Source organism: Stegastes partitus, unplaced genomic scaffold, assembly GCF_000690725.1.
Source record: "Stegastes partitus isolate 25-593 unplaced genomic scaffold, Stegastes_partitus-1.0.2 Scaffold739, whole genome shotgun sequence".
In the NCBI taxonomy this organism is placed as follows: Eukaryota; Metazoa; Chordata; class Actinopteri; family Pomacentridae; genus Stegastes; species Stegastes partitus.
The window spans coordinates 29543-51345 of record NW_007578470.1 but is presented as its reverse complement, the minus strand read 5'-3'; the positions used below and the strand labels follow the sequence as shown (position 1 = coordinate 51345).

The 21803-nt window shown below is 43.7% G+C and overlaps 1 protein-coding gene across 3 annotated transcripts in view; it reads left to right on the top strand.

The window, feature by feature from the left end:
- pde4d (phosphodiesterase 4D, cAMP-specific) overlaps positions 1-21803 on the top strand; it is a 197130-nt gene that overhangs the window by 161218 nt on the left and 14109 nt on the right. For 2 of the 3 annotated variants that reach the window (XM_008291354.1, XM_008291355.1), the window contains 5 exons: positions 11547-11738; positions 13631-13667; positions 13759-13835; positions 14163-14212; positions 19738-19850. In XM_008291354.1, coding sequence (XP_008289576.1) covers positions 11547-11738; positions 13631-13667; positions 13759-13835; positions 14163-14212; positions 19738-19850 — 469 coding nt within the window. Of the gene's footprint in view, positions 1-1802; positions 2475-11546; positions 11739-13630; positions 13668-13758; positions 13836-14162; positions 14213-19737; positions 19851-21803 lie in introns of those variants that run through there. The other variant, XM_008291356.1, reaches the window with a different exon arrangement.

Below are 21803 nucleotides of genomic sequence, written 5' to 3'. Positions count from 1 at the left end.
AAAAGGCTTTTTCCTTAAAGTTTGTTCATGAAGTTTGACACATAGTGATGCAGAGAAAAGCCGCCGCATGCTTCCTCAGCAACCTGCTTTCTCATTCACTTTAAGACCAGCAGTGTAGGGTGTTAACGGGAGTTAGCGTGTGACATTAATATTTAGTATGAGGTGTCTGCACGTATTTCCAGTGAGCAGGCATGTGTCATCTGCATGTGCGTATACAGGATATTAGCGTATGACATCCGCCGTGCTGCACTTTCCTCCTTTCTTCTGTCACATACAAGCACATCCTCGTAAGCGTTTCCTTTCTTCCGCTGCTGGCTGTCTCTTGAACCCGTACCTCCCTGGAACAAAAGACGAGCGTCCTCACAGACGTCCTCCGGCTGATGTCACTGCGCCGGTGCTTGCGTCCGTGGCCAGTTGCACTATTGATGACATGGAAATATTCTCGCTGCTTTCAATATAAAAGGGGGCTGGAATAATGTGTATGCAGATGCTTCCGGGTTTCTGGTAATATGCGTTTGTCTTTGGCTTTTGAAGTTGTTGTTGGTTATTCCTGTTTCACTTCATCCCCAGTAAATAACCTCAGCAGAATAGAAGAACATGAAATTTAGAATAAATCAGAGAATGATTTTCAAGTATGTGTTCGTACATGAATCTGAATATTATGGCTGAAAATAGCGCGTGCACACTATGGGTTGTCTTTCACCATACATAGTTCATTTTTTATTTTCTGCTCGATTGACTAACAACATATTTCCTCTGTGATTCTCCAGCATACAGCTATGGCTAACCCCAAGTGATTGACGTGCCAGACAGCTGACACACCGGTCTGACTGCTGCAGAGCTAATGTTAGCAGATGACCTGAGCTCTGAACTTATTCTTTGGATAGTTCCACACCGGTGATTACATTTTAGATGTTTTAGAAACCCTCAGGTTTAATAATAAGGGGAAACAAAACCATTCTGTTAAGGTGGAACTTTTTGAAGAGTGAAATAAGTTCATTTGGTTCACGCAGCTGAATACTGGAAAAAGAAAACATTTGCAATCATGTGGGGAAGCTTTGCTCTGTAAATAAATGCTGTTTGGGTTTGTTTTGAAGAATCTGGGCAAAGGGTAAAAAATGTGGGGCTGGCACGGAGTTTTTGTTGCTATTTTAGGAAGCTTAACTCTACAGAAATCTCCCATGTTGGTGTGCAGAGTTTGGAAAATGCAAACTGAAATATTTTAAATAAACAATATGATATGATTTCACACCATAAACAAAAATCTACTGGATGCATATATTCTTAGCCCTATGTTTAGACAATTTAGGCATAAAAAATGCTGTTTGTCTGCAGTTTAGTTGGCTGATGAGTCGTTTTACTTAGAATTAGGCCATAAATTATTAGATATTACGTGACATTTTGCTGCAACTCTTTCATTCTTCTTTTCCTTGTCACATATGTTCTGTGTTTACTCCTTTAGTCTGAATAACGCCTAACCCCCGTCCAATGTGGCGAGAACTTTCAACCAGAAAAACCTCAGATTTTCAATGCTTTCTCATTTTCTCAGCTTCTGTTTTTGGAGTCGCACAGCGGAGCTCGGCCTACGCTACCTTTGTACAGTCTCTCCAGATCGTTGGCATGCTTAGCTGCTGGTTTTAGGTTACTGTGGTAGCGGGGTGATTGACACTCGAGACGGTTGTCAGGATTGCTGGGGGATACAAGTCCCGCCCTTTAAAGAATTACTACTACCAAAACAACCCCTCCCACTCCAGACATACCCAGGCTGCAGCTCAGGGAAACGACAGCGAGAGAGAGAGAGAGAGAGAGAGAGAGAAAGAGAGAGTCATGTAACTCAAAGACAGGGACACAGTCATAAAAAGGCAGAGCAAGAGAGAAAGAGGTAACAGAGAGAGAGGGAGGAAGCAAAAAGGAACGTGGGACTAAGAGGAGATCTTATTTCCAACAGTCAGGAAAAACTAAAAAAACCTGGGACTTGAAAGAGAGAGTGAGAAAGAGTAGGAGAGTGAGTGCATGGCTGGATTAGGAAAGAGGAAGATCACACACTGATCTGGCAGGAAAGATAAGTGCAAGTGTGTGTGTGTGTGAGAGAGAGAAGGAGGGTAACAAGCCACCTACTGTCAACCGATCGGAGCTCGGCGAGGACGAGAGGCACTGTTGGAATACCGTCGGGTTCGATCTGACTGAACTTCAGGGTTTTTGGGCAGCTCGAGCAGCCCTTCAGACCCGACCGCTCCACGGAACTGAAGAAAGGAGGCTGCCGCAGGATCACTTTACACCAGCGAGGACTTTAAACCGCAGCGGAGGCTGGCCAGTGGGCTCCAGGTGGCCCTGAGGGTGTGTGTGGCTTTATGTGTGTGTGGACTGTGCATATGTTATGTGTGTGGATGCAGAAGGAAAAGCCAGACCATGAGTATCATTCTTAAGCCGCGGTCACGCTCCACCAGCTCATTGAAGAACACGGAGGGAATATGGTAAATAGACAGGAAACTTTGTCGCAGCTGGCAACACGTCCACGTTAATCCTGTTCTGTGTCTGTGTCGCTCTATTGTTCTCCATTACTTTCTGAAATACTTTTCCTCTGCCTCATGTCCTTCCTTTTCAGTTTTTTTTTGATGCTGTGCTTGTCTTTGTGTGTGTGTGCTTCTTAATGCCATCACTCTTCTCCAGTCATAGCTTCTTCCGTGGTTCAGTGGAAAATCCTCCTGTGTCCTGTAGATATGTCAGTTTAGGGCTGCTGTGTCCATCATGGAATCACTCTGTCCTTAATGTATATTATCAGACTAACTCAATGGCGTCTTACCCTAAATGAGCTTTAATTGGAACACTGTCTGTTCACCCGGTAACGATGTTCCAAACACAAAGTCGCCAACCATGAAAGTCATCGTTCATTGGGGAATGCGTGACGTCGCTCCGTACGTTTTCCCATATGCACATGGCTCCAAATATAATTCAGGATGCAGAATGCATTGCCAGGGGCGCAACTTGCCCTGCCCTCCCCCTCTTGTCTCCTTCCACCTCCTGTCTCAGCTTGTCCTTGCCTGTCAGTATTCATTTCTTAGTAAGAAACTGCCCTGTAGCTTGTATGTTGGAAGTTAATATTCACAGTCGATTCCATAGTGTTACTCTCAGGCAGAGCTGTAAATGGATCAGAACAACCCTGGGCAAATATACCATGTCCGTGTAGTGGTGGCGGTGGTGGTGGTGGTGGTGGTGGGGTTGCCCGGCAGCATGTGTTTGAACCCTGTCGGACCTCCCTGCAGCGATCGCAATGTTCTCACATTGTCAGTTTATTAATCTGCTCTACAACGTCCCCAGCAGGAAATGACGCCTGTGTGATATGAAGACAGTAATTAGGTCTTATCAGGGGTTCTCTTAGTTACTGCAGATGACAGACATTGCTGTACATGATGTGGTTTGATGCAGAGGGGGAGTTAAAACCTATTCTGTGGCTACGCATGAAACTGCTACTAGTATTAAGGCTGACTGCAGAATGTATTTTTTTTCTCTCTGTCTCATTAAAATCAGAAAATCTGGCAGTGCTAGGTTCGTATGAGCCATCTTTTTGAATGGCTACCAAAAGCAATACTCAGCTGGACGAAGCATGCCGCCTCCTCCATCTGTCCTGCCCTCCTCTCTTCTGTTATTTACTGTTTTATGAAGGCTTCTTTCACTAATTCATCCGTTGCTTCGTCTTTCGCAATTGTTATCACAGAGCTTAAAAGACTTACAGCGGATTTGTATCGCTCGAAACGTCTAAACTGTAGGTGATGCTTCGGCTGTTTGTGTTACGGCGTACAGTCTGTGTGTGTTTCTTAGCTGTATGGTTGTGACAACTTATGTGTCCGAGCTGTGGGTTCATGTGTATTTGAATGAATCCCCGTGTGTGTCTTGTGTGCGCATCCCCGTCCCGAACAAATCAAACAGACCCGTCTCCGCCTAAACCGTGCAAATGCAGGTCCGTGTGCGCAGACTTTTGGTATTCATCAAGGTGTTCTCTGGGTAAACACGGCTTGACTTGTGGAAAGGTGACGGATGGAGAGCCGGGAAGGATCGGATGTTTATGAAACCCGGTTCACTTGAAGCGGTTTTTCCCCCCTCTTTAAAAAAAAACCAGATCCGGTATAATGAGATAAAGAATAGAGGAGCGGGGAATGTGTGACTTTGATACTAAGTGTTTGCATCTGGCCTTTGTCAGTCCCTAGTTGAGCATCTCTGGCAGCCAGTAAATGTTGAAGGTTACGTGTCTGGCCTCTCATAGGGCCTGACAACGTGCAAGTTATCTAACATATTATCCAGATCTGACCTTTAGTTATCCAGTCCCTAAGATGATGAATAGGACTGAAAATAGGTTTATAGTTAAGTGGACTTCTATGTATACGGGAGCGGAGCTGGTTTGCTTTGCTTCGACCATGTGAACTGAGATGACGCTGCATTACCATGGTGACCTCTTTGTATGTCTCTCATGATTGACTGAGTTTTTTGAATGGCGCAGTAACGGCGAGCACTGAAGCAGTGTCACGGCCGACGTGAAGGATTCGCATTACTTGTACCTGACAGGGCAAGAGCGACCAGAAGGAGAGACGGGGAAAATGCTAAGGATGATAGCTGACAGACAAGATAATGTGATATATTAGAGCTTTACAAGGCCTCTGTCTTTTTCCAAGGGTGTCTCTCTGCGCTGTTAAGTCTTCTCTGTTAATTAGACGCCGAACTTTCCATCAATTCTTAGGATTCGCTAGCCAACGTGGCGCAAGATCCGCTTTGATTTATGTGCCAAAGACAGATTTTTGTAGCATTTGCTGCCTGGTGGGCGTTGATTTCACTTAGTGTATGTGTGTGTGTTTCCACTCCATGTGAACGTGCAGCTCTGAGGAGATGTGAATGAGGGCAGATAGAGGATCTTTCAACAAGTGGTCAGTCACTTATGTACTTGGCCTGAGGGTGCTGACCTCTTCACAGTTTGGCTTTTCATTTACCTCGACCTAAAGTTGTCGAAAGGTTGCAGATTGTTTTGCGTGCGTGCTGAGAATTAGAGGATTGTGACTGTGTTATATCAGGCCTTTTGTCCTTTCAAAATCACAATCCTTTGACTTACTTCACGATCAGAGATTTGACATTTATCCTAAGAAAAATGCTCCTTTTAATATCTCTGAGTGAGTTGGACATTGTGAGGAATGTTGCAAGGCTGCTTTATGGTCATACTTTTATTATTTATGCGTCCGTGTCGTAAGGCTTCAGGTATTTCTGGTGTCTGGGTATTTATTCAGGGAAAGTTTCTCAATCGAATCTCCAAGAAAATGTCGCAGCAAATGACGATTTCATCATTTGATACACAGATAAATTTAACTCTGAGTCTTGTGAGTCCTTCATCACATCACGCTTATCTATAAAAATGACACTGTACGTTTTATTATCAGTGGTGGTGGTGAGGTTGTTCCGTATGTGGGTTGAATATCTTTGACCTGACAACTCATTTTGTTCAGTAAGTCATCATGACAGAGCACAATGTAATTTCCACTCTGATGAGATGCATCATCTGAAAGAACATTTACACATGATATGATATTGTCTCTACTATTCTCTATGATTTGCCGGGACACCAGTTGTTAATCATCTTACCAAACCAGTTCTTTTCTGTTATGCCTTGCACAAATATATCATGTGTGCCCACTCCTCCATCTGTGTGCCATGTACCTTTGGTCTCTTCCTGCTTTTCTTAAGGCACGGGTTGCTGTTTTGCATTTAGAACAGGGCCAAGGTCGTCGCACGCGTCAGGATCACATGCCTCACTCCTACATGCATGCAGGATCGCACTCCTCGCAATCTTTATAAATACATACACTCGAATGCTGACACACATGCAGGTCTGACATGTCTCTCCTTGTCCTTCCTCCGCTGCCCTCCGTGTCCTCGCGGCTTTCTAAAATAAATTGAGTGTCGTCTTCCCCTCTCGTCTGCGTCAACGCGCCGCTCTGCTCGCATCAACACTGCTCCACATTTTCCAAACTTATCTCCAGTTTTTGGAGACATCTTTGTAAATACGGCCTTGGTTTTATTCCAGTTTCAGATACGGTTCAGCTTCGTCGTTTTTGGAGGTTAGTTTTTTTATTTGAACTCTTTGGGAACAGACACAAACTTGCGTCTAGCTTTGTTGGACATTTTTCTATCCACCAACTCTGAGCGATTGTTAGAAAACAGCCTCACTATTCAGCTTATTATTTATCAGTGACACTTGTGCGCTGACCTCTTTCTCCAGTGCGCCTCTTCACAGCTCGGTCACGTCAACTCCTGTGGTGTTTATAATTGCTCAAGTGACCCAGGGATGAAAATAAATGAGTCAGTGATCTATGTTGTTTAGTGTGTGTGTGTGTGTGAGAGAGAGAGACAGACAGATGGATGGAGAGTGAGAGAATAGATGGAGACAGAAATGAAGGAGAGCCAGACACACACAGAGAGAGGATGAAAGAGCTGTGCAGTGTCCTCGGGCATGTATGTGACCCAGCAGCGTCCTACAGTCGAAAGTCACCGCGGCTACTACTCATCTGTTTCAATGCCCTCACAACTTTGTTTCCTGTTTTTGAAATCTAACAATGCTGTGTTTCAGTGAATTGGAAAAGTCTTTTTGCCTCCAACCCAAATTCTGGCATGAATCTCTACTTCTGTGGGGAAACTGTGTCCCTGAAGGCCACCTTCTTATCTGCTTATGTAGCTGCACGCTATTGCACTGTTATAGTTGTATATTAGTTTATCCGTCTTGGGTTTTTTGTTTTTTTTTCAGTGACGCTTCTTCAAAATCAGGCTGGATATTAGGCATTGATTACAAGAAAGTTTAGCCATCAGCCATCCCCCCCTCCAACATATACATCCATCCATCCATTATCTATACATCGCTTAATCCTCACGAGGGTCGTGGGGGGCTGGAGCCTATCCCAGCCGACTTCGGGCGAAGGCAGGGGACACCCTGGACAGGTCACCAGTCCATCACAGGGTCACACAGACAACCAAGCACACTCACATTCACACCTACGGACAATTTAGAATCACCAATTACCCTCAACATGTTTTTGGACTGTGTGGGAGGAAGCTGGAGAACCCGGAGAGAACCCACGCTGCACGGGGAGAACATGGAGCAGAAAGATTCCAGTGCCCCCACTGGGACGCGAACCGGCGACCTTCTTGCTGTGAGGCAACAGTGCTCAACATATACATTCTTGTAATATCTACAAAACATACACTTATTGCAGAAGTGATTCAAGATAAACACTGAAACGTGTCATTTCCAGCCAGGAATTTAAATAAAGTCAAGCGCATTTGTTGGAGTTTGCAGCTCAAAGTCATTAGTTTGTCTCCAGATTGTTTTACAGTTTTGTGGGAAAGCTTCTATTCTCAAACCATTAAAGCTCAGAATGAACCTTTTTTGGGGTAATTTTCGCCCACCATAGCACATGGAAATAAACTATGATGGCTGGCATTATCAAGTTACTGATCGCAGCAGGAGGTCGATGGATTTCCAAAATTGCATTAACTTGGGTTTTCTCATGTTTACAGTGTTGAGTGAAATCATTCCTGTGGAACCAAAGGGTTGCATGTGTGGAAATAAGGAAAACTAAATGGAATAAACCAACCTGGACTCTATTATTTACTCCTCACTCCCCCGTAATCCTGACCTAGAAAGATAGAGGGGCTAGGTGCTATGACTTTCAGCTTCTTTTTTGATGTCGAACAAGGACAAGTGTTACGCGTCTGACGCTCAGCAGATGTAATATCTGGAGCACCATGAAAGAGCTCTCCGTCTTCGGGCCACTGTTTGCAGATGAAATATTTATTTCCTTGCCAATTATATCTCCGTTCTGGATCGCTCCCTTTTTGGGTAAACTTTTCGTCTTGGCCTTCGAGTAATGCCGGATTTACTGCCCCATTTCAACTGTGTGTGTTCTCTTGCGAGTTGCATTCGTACTTTGTTGTTGATTCTCACAACACAGTCAGTCATAGGGGCGTCGACGCTTTCTTTTCTCTTCTTTTTTTCCCCATACTTCTGCTTGCTCGTCAAGTTTGCCGCAATGTATTAGTGGGAAAAAAGCCAGGAATCCCCCCCCGCCCCCCTGGGATGTGAGTGCTGGTGCAATACTAGACACAAAGACCATTTGTGTCATTCCCAAAGAGGGTGTGTCTGTGGAATGACACCACACGCGCAATGAGAGCGGAGTTACGTGGAAGGTGTTCAGGTGAGAATCAGCGGGAAACCGTGACGTCAGAGCGAGCGTGGCGGTGAATCAGACATATGCTCAGTGTTACGTTTCGACGCTTTCTGTTTGTCTTCTCTGACTGCGTGTCGTTCACACCTATGGTACACACATCCATCTGCACGTATCGCACAGAACAGCTGGAGAACGGACTGACCTGTGCGTGGAGTTACAGAAGTCACTTGTGAGTCTTTCACACCTGCTGTAAAGAAGGCAGATGGGTTATATGATGTGATAAGAGAGTGTGGAATGGGGAGTTGTTTGCGAGGCTGTGGGTATGAGAGACATGCCTATAAACCAGCACTATATTTAGAAAGACAGAGTGAGAGTTGTCGAGGACACAGATTGGGGTGATATGTGAAATATTAGACAAATGGAGACGAGTCATTGGAATGACCCACACATTACCTCTCCTATGTGTGTTTGCCTCAGGACTAGTTAGAGAAGAAGACGAGGACAATACAATTGCCCTTTCCTCCATTTGTCAGGCAGACAGCCAAACTATCCCATTCCACAACCAAAGCTAACACTCACTTAGCTGCTGCTGCTCAGAGAGATCACAGAGAGATAGCGCTGCGTTGAGCCATTTAACAGTGGAAAATATGTCCGGCATGTCCTGTATATCATTGTGGCTGTTGAGGCATTCAGATGCACAAAGATAGCGTCTTGTTTCTGACTGCTGTAGATACTCTAGAAAACTGCTGTGTTTTTTTAAATTATTATTATTTCATATATTATTTCACGGCTTTATTTTGGTCCTTACTACACCATGCATGTAATCCACACACAGTGCATTAAATGGATGTTATTGACACATCGATTACACCAGATGGATGTGATGGGGAGGAGGCTGGGAGCGATGGAGCCCATCCATAATACATGGTTGGTAGCTCGGGGTGCAAGGCTGAGACTTGGACTGTGTCAGCGATATCGCCCTGGGGGAGGAAGACTCAGCATAATGACTTCTTCCTCCTCACACTGTTCTCTGTTTACACAACCAAAAACTAAAATTGCACACCATTTAACCTTCCAAACCCCAAGCAATTTCTGGGCATTTCTTTTGCTCCTGTCACATTTGTACTCACTGTGGGATCGTTTTTCACTGCAATGTAAAGTCCTGCCGCTCCGGGGAAACCACACAACCGGTCGAGAGAACTCAGAAATGTCTTTGGTGCAGGATAGCACAGGATATAACGAATTTACTGGATTATTTATTTTTAAAGAATTGAAAGAGCCTCGCATCAACATGTATATTATTTTTCTAGTTGTCCCCAGGTGTTACCAATACTGGAACATAAATGGTGACACATATTGTAGATATTTCATTTGTTTCCATACATCTCCTATCTGCTCTGTGTAAATACAGCCTGCAGTTCACCTGAATTGATGTCACGTGACTGCTGGTCACAGCTGAGGCACAAATGGCGTCACAGTTGTGCTGAAGAATGCAGTTGAGCTGTTTTGTTTTTTTCACAGAGCCTGGTTAGAGCAAATGGTATATTTTCTGGCGTATTTGTATATGAGATGTGTAGCATAAAGTGATAAAATATCACAATTTTAAGCTTAGATTTGGTTAAATATTCCCAATCAAAAAGCACACACACAAACGAATAGTTCAACGATCGTCAGGATGTTAAAAATTAAATGATTCTTTTATGGCAGTTCCTAGCTGTTTTACAAATGATGTCATTTTTGTGCATTTTTTATCAAGACAACATGTCCTTCAAGCCTACCGGTGGGTTTTGGGGTTCAGAGGGTTAAAATCATAATAAGTTGCACCTGTTCAGTCAGTGAATCATCTGTTGCTGAGGATGTGAAATACCCTGAAGAAAACATACAAGCTCAGGACGGAAAAAAAAACAAGGAGAGCACTGATAGCAATGTTAGTCATTTCTCATTGTGTAAGGACAAGGAATGTTTTAGTCCTGGGACGTGCTTTCTACGCTGTGTAAGCACACATGTACGTATCACAGTGTCCACTCTGTTCCTGAGCTCTCTCTGCTCTTCCACATGCATGTGCATGCATAAACACACCGGCAGGAAGATGCCATGTGAGCAGAATGTCCCATGCTAATGTTACGGTGTCGACAACATTGGATTAAATGTGTGACTGTTTCCATAGCGAGGACGGTGTTGATGATGATAAAGGGAGCGTCATCCCTGTGCGTATTACGTATCCCGCTGAGGGGAATCCCCCCCTGACCTTAGCATCTACACCAGACGGGATTATGGGATTGCTTGGTAGTCCTGGCGATGAGGCAGATATCCCTGGTGATATGCATTAGTCATCACCTGGGTGAACAATCACCCAGGAGACTAAGGAGCTCACTGTGACATCCCAGTGGCAAACGGTGTCACTGGTTGAGAGATGCCTTTGAGCTGTGAGTCAGTGCCGTTATTAGAGCTGTTGTTTCCTGAAGCTCTGCATTTATTGCTGCTTCTTGTTGTTGTGTATGTGTAAATAGCTTTGATTATTGCTGCTTTTGCTGTATCTGCTGCAGATGTGTCGATTAATCTGCCACTAATAAGCCACATAAAGACTGACTGACTGATCTGTATTTTAATAGCTCAAACTTACGAAGAGTTTCACATGAGCTGACAGTACATACAGCTAAAGTGTAGGCATGTGATTAAGCTTTGAATTTCACAGCTCACAGCCAGTTTACACCAACATATCAACATGCATAACAGAACCTATGGTGCTGCAATGGAAACAATATCCATTTGGTTTCAGTCAATATTTGAATAAGAGCATAAAGATCAAAAACATGTAATTAATGTTTGCCTAAAGCCGACGATTCATTAAAGCACCGACAGTTGAGCTGCATCATAGAAGCTGTCATGGGCTGCACTTTATTAAAAACTAATTTATGAATTCATTGCAAGAACTGGTTTGTAAAACGAAGTGCATCGTTTCAGGTGCCGGTCAGATTTACTAAATTACGGCTAAAAATGATTGATTCGCTAGCATTCCATGTACAGGGCTACAGTCCCGATGTGGAGGTCATGGGTTCGAATCCCACTCATGACCCTTTCCCACACGTCCTCCCCCTACTCTTCTCCCCTACTTTCCTGTCTCCCTCTCACTGCTCTATCAAATAAAGGCACAAAGGCCAAAAAAAAACTAAAAAAATGATTGATTCACACTGATTCAGATGAAACTTGATCACCACGGACATCAGCATGTTCACAACCTGTCAGATGTAATCACAACTCAAGACATTTCCTCTGCTTATAATACCAAAAAAACAAATGCTACCAGATACTGATCACTGTATGTTCTTCTCTTTCCTTTTGCAGTTTCGATGTGGACAATGGCACATCATCAGGTCGAAGCCCCCTGGACCCCATGGCCAGCCCGGGCTCAGGCCTCATCCTGCAGGCCAATTTTGTCCACAGCCAACGGAGAGAGTCGTTCCTGTACCGCTCTGACAGCGACTACGACCTCTCGCCTAAATCTATGTCCCGAAACTCCTCCATTGCCAGTGACATGTGAGTGCATAATGTCTTCTGCTTCCACCTGAACCTTCGTAAAATGCACCCAAATGTTCCCTGTTGTGCCGAATGCTAGTTCTTTTTTTCTTTTTTTTTTTGTCTGCCTCTCTGAATCTGTGTCACGGTTCGATGTTTATAGCACACCAGGTCTTAAAGCTTCCACGCTGATTGCTTCGGACCTGGTGGGAAGTGTGCATGACCAGCAGCTGATTGTGTGGTGTCACATCTATTCTTAGCTGTAACCAGTAGCACAAACAGAGTGGTCTGTGACAAACTGTCCACGAGCATTGTTCCGCATCTGATATTATGTCAAATTGGCATTTTAATTTAAGGATAGATATGTGTGCTGATTTCAGTCTGTTTAAATTGTTAATTAGTTTAAACATTTCTCTTTCATAATTCCCCGTTTACCTTCCAGCTTTACCAAAGCTCGCTGCAGACATGTTAATAACACACCAGTCAACTGGCATCTTCTAGGTCAGAGTATATGTTGACAGCACATTCCTCACTTCCCACACAACGCGGGCTATCTAGTTACATGTACTGTACACTTTGTGCTACAGGAAATAAAAATATTGATTCGAAAACACAGCATTTCGATCCCGCCTGAAAAGAAAGACAAATAGGCAAAAGGATGAATAACAGCGTCCAGCGGTAACCTTAGACTTCCTCGTTCTGGGTCTTTTTGCTCCGTAGTAATAAACCAAAGATTCTTTCTCGACTTATGTCCGCTTTCCAGGTTCTCATCAGTACTGTGTGTCTTATACATCCTTATTTTTCATTTATTTTTTTACTGAATTGGACACACGAGAACATTTGCAGATAGGGAAACAGCTGTCTTTATGACATTCCTAATAACACAGCTTCACAATCAACCTCAAATCAAGTCAACCTGTAAATATTAAATCAGGTGAAGTCTAGAAATTGTCCACAAATTCCTTGAAGTGAAAATGAAAACCAAGAGCCACACCTTACTCGTTATTTCATTCATTATCCTCTCACAGCCCGTCGTCGTCACCCTGAGCACCTTCTGTTTGTTTTGCGATAGAAGCACATGACAAACCCGCATCTCTTTTGCGTCAGACACGTCAGCCCCCCACGTGCTCGTAGCACGACGTGGTCTCGTACGACTGAGCGGCAGGCAGGAGGCTCCGTGACACCAGCACCACGCTCTCGTCACCTGGACCTGTTGACACTGGTTCACATAGCTGGGAAGTCAGCAGGGTTATGACTCAAAGTTTACTGGCTGGGTTTCTTTTTTAGCTCGGTTGACTGAGTAATGCTTTTTCACAATGTCCACTGCGGTGCCCTTAAGCAAGGCTCTTAAACTCCACCTCCAGCCATGTGTGTAACACCATGGGAAAAAAAAAAAAAACTGGAGGCAATCAGTGGGGGCGGTTCAGAAACTTGCTCAGCTGACATTTGCCTGGATGGACAAAAGTCAATAAAATAGGAACTAAGAGTTGCCTAAGACCTAAAGGATTTAGTGTCGGGCAGGAAAGGGGAGGAAGGTGGGAAAATAGGGAGTGAACATGGAGAAAGAGTGGCTGTATGGCAGTTTGAGTATTTTTACAGTGTTCTATGTATGAGAATATTTCAACAGGAACACACTAAACTACCTTCCATGTACTGAGACACCCATAAATCCCTCCAGGTCTCTTGCTGAAACCTGAAACTCTTCCCGAACTGTTAGTAAAGCTGGAAGCTGATGTATAGAGTAAACATGCCAGAGAGATTGAACGCATAAGAGACGCTGAAATTAATCTGATGTGATTACCCTCCCTCCTCCACCCACCCTTTGACCTTTCCATAACATGAGCTTCTGTTGATGAATGTCAATATACCTCAGACCTGCATCTAACATCAGCACCGCTCTCTGTTTCTTCCAGTCACGGTGACGATATGATTGTAACGCCATTTGCACAGGTAAGCAGCTGCTCCGATGTAGTTGGATCCTGTTTTGCGTTGTCATGATGCGATGAACGCCACATGATTCTGTCCTCCTCTATCCCTTCAGGTTCTTGCAAGCTTGAGAACTGTACGAAACAACTTTGGTGCATTAACTAATCTTCAGCAAGACAGAGCATCCAATAAGTAAGTTGCCAAAGTTTCTTCAAACTGGAATTAAATTTGATCACAAGCACGTTATGCATAAGATGTTCTGTGAAGTGATTTGAAGTCCATGCACCTGCCTGAACTCACTGATGCTCTGGCTGAGCATGCCCTCTGTTGTTCCTTTTGAGTACTACAACAACAGCATCAATCATTTTTTGCTTAGGTACCATCAGGTTTAGTGCTAGCTGAAAGGAAATGGTGCTTCCTCACTGAAACAGATTCAACTTCATGTATATTTGAGGTCACTGATTGTCCCTGTTTTGGGAAGGAAATGTCTCAGTGTGTGTTTGTTTCCCCCCATGACAGGAGATCACCCATGTGTAACCCACCACCCATCACCAAGACCACCTTCACAGGTACGTGGCCAGTGAACAGGAGTGTGAGGACTGCTGTGTGTGTCTGTATGTGATGTAATGTGAGGAGTGGGATTTGTCATAGTAAACACTAGAGGTCTCATTATTTAGCACTCAAACACAGGATCAAGTTTAGATTAGTGGTTCACAGCAAACTATGTTGTCTGCTGGTAAATGTTAAATAGAACTGAAAGTAAGTAGTTTTACAACGTGAAAAGTACAGTTTGTAGTAGTCGCATTTTATTTCCAACGAGCAGGCTAAATAGATGCAGAGGATGCGGTTGTTGTTCCAGAGATGTTTGGTCTGTTGTAAGATGCGAGCGTAGTAACGATCAAGCACTGGCAAACACACACATAGCGTGCAGGGAGCCAAAGAACATGAACATAATATCCAACAGTGTCAGAATACAAATATGGACGACATATTCTGCAGAGTATCGGCTCGCTGCAAAAGAATAATACTGACACATGATTCATTCGGTTTCTTGAGTGGCTTGTTACAGAAGTTTGGCAAGACAAGCGCTTCACTTTATGAAAAAAATTGTTTGCTTTCATGCGGTTTCATTTTGGCTCTTTATTCCACAAATCGGTTTTGGTTGATTAGGAACCAGTTCTGTGCCACCGGGCTGTCATCCATAACCATACACTTACCACTGCTTCCATACTGGATTGACAGGTTGTGTATATAGTCCGTCTTGACTTGGATATTGTGATGTGCTGCAGACAGCCTTTGCTGCGCAGCCTGTCTGGCCTACTTTCAGTGTTTTTGTTGTGAGGATGACATGGCACAGACAGTATTGGATGGCTAGAATAGACTTGCCCTTGACAGTCACATTGCTTTTTTCGCAGTATCAATGGCTGTAACCTAGCTGGTGTTTGCAGGAGACACCATATAACTTCCACCATTAATAAGTAATTTGTGTTTTAGAGTAAAATCGTCACGAGGGCACATGCACAGGCACCCGGAGAATCACATAAACACACACGTACATGTACGTTACAAAAAGCTGGAAAGATAGTTTTTAAATGTGGAAATAACACAAAGCCAAATTTGCTTTTTCTATGTTTGTGAGATCTTTATTAGTAGTTTTATGGACCGTAGTTGATCCATGATCCAGACGGGTGCTCGCCCAGGCTTCAGCAACAATCGTGGATTAAAAGCAGACGTTAACCATCACAGTTAAACTTTTTTTTAACAATTTCAGTTTTACTACTATCACTTTTTAAAGAGCACAGTCCATATCGGCCATGCTCCACCTCTCCTCAAAGCTGAATCAAATTCGGCCTGGTCATTTTTGCGTAAACCCTTTTAAAACTCCGTCACAACAAAAAACAATCCAACATGGCGTGGTCGTTGCAAAAAGGAGCATTTTATCCCCCTGGAAGATGTCCCCTCATTTAGGACTGGGTTATCAGAGATCCCCAACTCGTTAAGTATGGAAAAGATCAGATATACTGGTTCTCTCTAGTCAGCAGCCTTTGATAGAATGTGGGAGCCTTTTTTGTCTCATATATCTAGAAACTCCTGAGGTTGTTGTGTTTATATCTCTGGACTGTACAACTGTGTGTATATACACTATATTGGCTAATGCTATATGATCCCAATAAGTTTTTTTTAAAGTATAAGTTGTTTTTAATGGTTATTATTCTATTTCTTCATATTTTCTCATTATTATTATTATTTTTATTGGCAGTAATAGTTGAAGTAGTAGTAGTAGTAGTAATAGTAGTAGTATTTTATTTATTTGTTTTATTCTTTCGGGCTGGATGGAGGGAAGCGCGTACATGTCCACTGTTACTTGTTTTGTCTTTGATTGTTCTCTTTATAACAAGAAAGTAAAATATGACAAAATGAAAAAAAGACACACAAATCGCAGTGAGAATATACCACACCTTGGTAAGAAATAATTCCCCTCAATCTTAATGCAGTGACAGGAAACAAAGCGCTTGTTACTTATGTGGTCCCATGAACATAAAAACATTACAAGTAGTCGACAGTGTGTGTCTACGTGTGTGTCCCGACACCAAAAGCTCTGATTTGTGAGTTTTGTGATCCTTCGCAGCCCAACATTCGCCCTGAGAGTCACATTCCTAATGTACAAGCTGCTAATATACGAGGACCACGGTGACATTGTGCTATATTTAGAACACAATCATACTGGTGGACAGCCATTATGGGCCCTGCCATAAACTGGTTGACAGCTGTGAGTCATGAGCGTGATTATTTGAGAGTATTGACTGATACTTGTGATGCAAGCGGCTTATCAATGCTACAAGAAGTCATTTTGCAGAGAAAGACAATCTGGGGACTTGGAAACTCATTAAATCAGTCGAGTGGAAGACGCTGGTCAAGAAAAGTGGGTTTAAGCGTTTGTTGCCCTTTTTTCTGCTTCTATCTTTATCTTCCCGCCTCTTCCTCCTGCTCGTGACTGCATTCTTCCGTCACCCGACATTGACTTACCGTTGAAATGAACTATTTTAGAATCGTCTAAAATATGAAAAGAATTATTAAATGTTCTGTGACCTTTTACTTATTATGGATAAGAATAGACGCTAGTTAAAGCGGAACAGAGGCGCGCTGATTCATAATCGCTGCACATGAGACTGGCAGAGCAAACACGCTGACAAAACGTGCTGCAAAGTTTCAATCGAGATAAGATTATTCATCCAGTATAGTCAAACCAAAAGACTGTGGCAGCTTTTTTGGTCTCAACATGTGCTAATGGGGCTTTGGAGAAACGTACAAATCTTTTTTTTTATCAATATGCCTCACAGTGGACTGACTACAGATGGATGTTTTCCAATATCTCTCTTTTTGGAGTAACATGGAAGAACATCTCTTTAAAGACAGTTAAGACTAGAGTACAGCCAGTGTAAAACTGAACAAAAAACAACTTTATAGTAAATAGAACATATGTTTTGATAGTTGATTAATACTTTAAATATTTCTAATTTGCAAAAGTGTTGCTTTTCTATTGTTTATACCTGAATGTATTTGTATGACTGAATAATATTGGACTGTCAGTTATGCATAAACACTTAGAAGACATTAGCTTGAGCTCTGGTAACTTATGCCACTGTTTCCTGACTTTTTATCAATTAAATAAATTCTCAAATAATCCATCTCATCTTCTCCCACTAGAATGTACACAGAACACTGTACAGATTTAACATGGTTGCTAAATAAAATCATTTAACCTCATAAAGTTTCTACTGATGCATGATAGAATAACATAAATCATTAATTAATTGATATCAGAGGTATTATTGCTTTTCTCTAAAGGTGCATTCGCTCCTTCCTCCTCATCTCTGCGTCTCTCCTCCCTTCCCCTCTTCCTTATTCCTCCTCCTCCTCCTCCTCCTCTCATCTTCTCCCGCTCACGGTCCGACTTCACCGTCAAGCTGTTCCGGTACATAGTTTGGCTGCAGCCCTGCGTCTGTGCAGCAGAGTGGCCTCTCCGAGCGCCGGTGTCTGATGTCGCACTAAGCATGAGAAGAATGTCATTGACGTCAGTGCAGTTGCTGTCAGAAAGAGTAGCACCCCAGCCACTGACACCACACCAGGGAGAGAGAGAGACAGGGAGACCGAGGGAAAGAAAAGAGGGGAGAGACAAAAAAAGAGAGAGACAAAGGAGCTAGGAGGAAGGATGATCAGTGGAGGAAATGAAGAGTGTGGGAGAGGAAGGGGACTAAAGGAAAAGGAGGGAGGGAGAGATTTGTCAAAGACAATGAAGCAGGAGATGGGGGGGATTTTGTTGAGAATATGAGGAGACACAAAAGGTTTGGAGGTAGTCAGGTTGGTGGACTGGAAACAAAAATTGCATCGGATCAAATAATATAATTCACAACTCCAGGAGCTAGAAGCTGAGAGATGTAAACTTTTAAAATAAAATGAAAGACAGGTGCCAATTTATGCCCCCAAAAGGCTTTAAGAGCGTCTAAATGCTGATCTGATGTGGCATCATGTAATTAAATGAGCTCCTTGTGTGTTTTAATCTGCCGCTGGTTTCTCTGTCTGTGTAACTGAATTACAGCTAAAGTGACCCCCCCTCTCAGATCACAGATCACATAGCATTAAAAGCCTGTGCTTTCCCAAATTAGTCAGGGCATCAATATTAATTGGCTTCTGACAAGGTGACATTTTCTGTTAACATAGGCTGACTTTGAGAGAGGCATGTCTTCAGTTTCAAATTAAAGAGGAAAAGGGATACGGTGATACTGATATGTAGGACTGCTGCTGCTGCTGATGATGATAAAGCCCTGCCATCTTTACCATCTATTTGTTTACCTGTCTGTCTCCTCCTATTTGTATGCTCGACACATATTAGCATGCACACACACAGCACGGTATAGGGAGCTCCCAGCCCTACTGGATCCTCTCCTCTTATCAATCCACTCCTCGTTTTGTCCCTCTCCCTTCCCCATCCACAGTGCAGTCCTCTCAGGCTTTAGGTACAGCTTGGGGAGAGCAGCACGTTTGGCTACCAGGGACGCCGAAGCAACAGCAGCCCACCCCCTACACTCACAGCATCCATAGGAAACACTATCCAGCACACACACACAGCTCTGGATTATAGCCTTTGCTTCCCGGATACCATGGATGTTTTTGTTGGCAGAAAGGCAAAGGAGACAAATTCATGATGTGTTATGGTTAGCATTTCGTCTGGTGTGAGTGTGTGTGCATGTGTGTGTGTCTGTTTGCGTCCGTTCGTGTGTGTGTGTGTGTGTGTGTGTGAGAGATGTCTTTGTATTTTTTTGTAACCATGTCAGGATGCTGTGAACAATCTGGTGTTTGTTCCGTGCTGGACTGTATTGACATGGATCCTGACCGGTTGTGAGCCTCTCACTGGATCCTCGTCTCCACCGTCCCTGTCTTCCCTCCATCCCTCCTATGGCAGACATGGGCCTGCTAAGCAGACTGTTGTTCATCTTGCTGCATGGCTGGAATTGTACTTCTCTTATAAATGACAGAGTAAAGCCTGTACAGCTGGAGTGTAATGTGTGTGCTGTGTGTGAGGGATTGTGAGTGAGTGTGTGTCTGTGTGACATTTCTGTTTTTCTACTGTTGCTCCCTTTGCTTCGTGGGTTACCTTCTTTATTCTCTGCTGTGGTTTCCTCACTGCTAACAAACATCTGGACACTCAGAACTGACTCAGGGTGGCTGTTTGCCACCCGTCACCTACAGCTGTGCTCCCGGGGATTGTATCCGACCTAAACCTGAAAGGACAAAATACAGGATTTGAACTGTAGAGCTGCACCGGAGGTTTCTGTTCTCCAAGGGAATCAGTGAGCTTTGCTACAGCTGACCTGCGATTGCTCATCTGTGGGTTAGGATACAGGACAAGAAGGCCCTGCTCCCAGGCCCTCACAGCTGGCTCACCTGTCCAGTATGAAGAGTCACCCATGTGTCTACTCGGGGTATCCCAGCTTAGCTGTTTGTGGGGTGGGAGACCCCGGGCCTGGACCGTCCACTAGCCCTCTGAAGCGGGCCCTTACTGACCCCTTGCCCTCCTGTCTTGCCCCTGCAGAGGAGGCCTACCAGAAACTGGCCACTGAGACCCTGGAGGAGCTGGACTGGTGCCTGGACCAGCTGGAGACGCTGCAGACAAGACACTCCGTCAGTGAGATGGCCTCTAACAAGGTGAGAACATCTAAAAAGTTTAGACCACAGCGTGCAGTAGTTTGGCTCATGTTGCAAGTGTTGATACAAAGCTGTAGGCTTTTTATTTAGACTCCAAATGCACATTTGCAGAAATGCACTGTCTGTATTATTTAATGAATGATGCAGAAGCTGGTACCCAGGATTCACCTTGATGAATGGAGATGTGTTGTTAAACTCTGGTTTGAGTGACTTGTTACATGTTGCAGTGCTGATGTTGTCTGAACTACTGAAGTTAACTTAAAGTTGTGCTATTATAAATGTTTATTTACAGAGTTTGCTACAGGTTGAGAATCATTTGTGGCAGATTAAGCTGAAAAAGGAGCTCTTTTTTATAAGAACATTGCTTGAGACTGCACCATTTCAGCAGATTATTTAATCAGAGCATACCTGCACTTCCATGTGTCTGAAATAGAAAAATAGAAAGAAATCTTGTTTGCTTCTTCCCCTTCTCTGTTTTACTATATTGCAAATTGCTTCTGAATGACCACACTGTGCTGTATATTCATTCAGCAGCAGTGATGTCCAGCACGACATTTTAAAAATTACCAGGAGAAGAACGATTTATAGGTTGCTGATGTTATTGATTATATTATATATAATTGATTGTAGCATGTGAAGTGTAATAATAACTAAGCAGCAGTTCCTGTATGTGTGTATATGTGGTGCTCTCCATTCCTTTGTTAAACTGTCAGGTATTTATCAACCCATAGTATTTACTATTTGAACCTCAGGATCTCAGGGCTTCTGCAGGCGTTACTGGGTTGTCCTATGTGCTCTTCATACTGTGTGCATTAATGCCCTTTGTAGCATTTAGCCATCGAAGCACACAGTGGACTGTTTGTGTTGTATTGTCCATGCATGTTAGTGATAGCATCGTCATGCAGGCAGGGAGTTTTGGTATGAGCATGCTCAGTCGCCTCCAGTGTGTGTGTGTGTGTGTGTGTGTGTATGTGTGTGTGTGTGTGTGTGTGTGAGTGTGGAGGGAGGCTGCTGTGCCGCTCTGAATGCTGATCAGCTCTGGGCTCTGGTGATGTCACACACCGTGATGTCACACGAGGGGGGACGGACCAAGAGGAAGAGGAGAGGCAGGCAGGGAGGACGGACAGACAAAGGAATTACACAAACGCACAGGTTTCACCTCTGATCTCGCCGCCATCACGTGCGTGACCGGTTGCATCTGCCTCATTTAAAAGTGAAAAGACTCGGGGCTGAAAAAACTAACGTGCTCTGCCTCGCCGTTGCTCACCAGCACAGCTATCTCCGGTTGTCATGGCAACAGCCACAGGCCCAACCACCCTGCTATCTCGCTCCGGCAACACACACACACACACACACACACACACATCACAGGTAATACAGTCGCTACATCTCCCACACATAGCCGTCACTTTGTGTCTGTAGCCTGAAGACTTTCATTTATCAGCCATCAGCACAATCCTTAATTCATCAATGAAGAGATCAAACAGAAACAATAAAATGGAATTCCTTTGAAGCAAATTGAATTAAATTACAGTGAAATCAGCACGTCATTTTTTTTCCTGAATGTAACGTTCGGGGACGTTTCTGAGAACCATGTGCAGCTGTTAGTGTTTGACATGTGGAAGCAGGACAGATGTTTTTCTTCCATCCCACAGTAATAACACCAAGATCAGATTTTTGGCATCACCTGGTAAAACAATGCATGTCACCTCTGAGTATCAGTATTCTCACTACTACTCTATTACCCTTTACATTAGGTTAAACAATGTGATGTACCCGTTTGCCCCTCAGCACATGGTCACTATGCTGCTTCATACATACCGAGCACAGCTATTCAACACCTTTTCATCTCTAAATTCCGAATCCTGACGCAGTCTTTGGGATTCATACGTCTTTTTTTGACGTAACTGGTTTCTTATCAAGGTGTTCTAGTTCAGGATGTGGCTACATTTC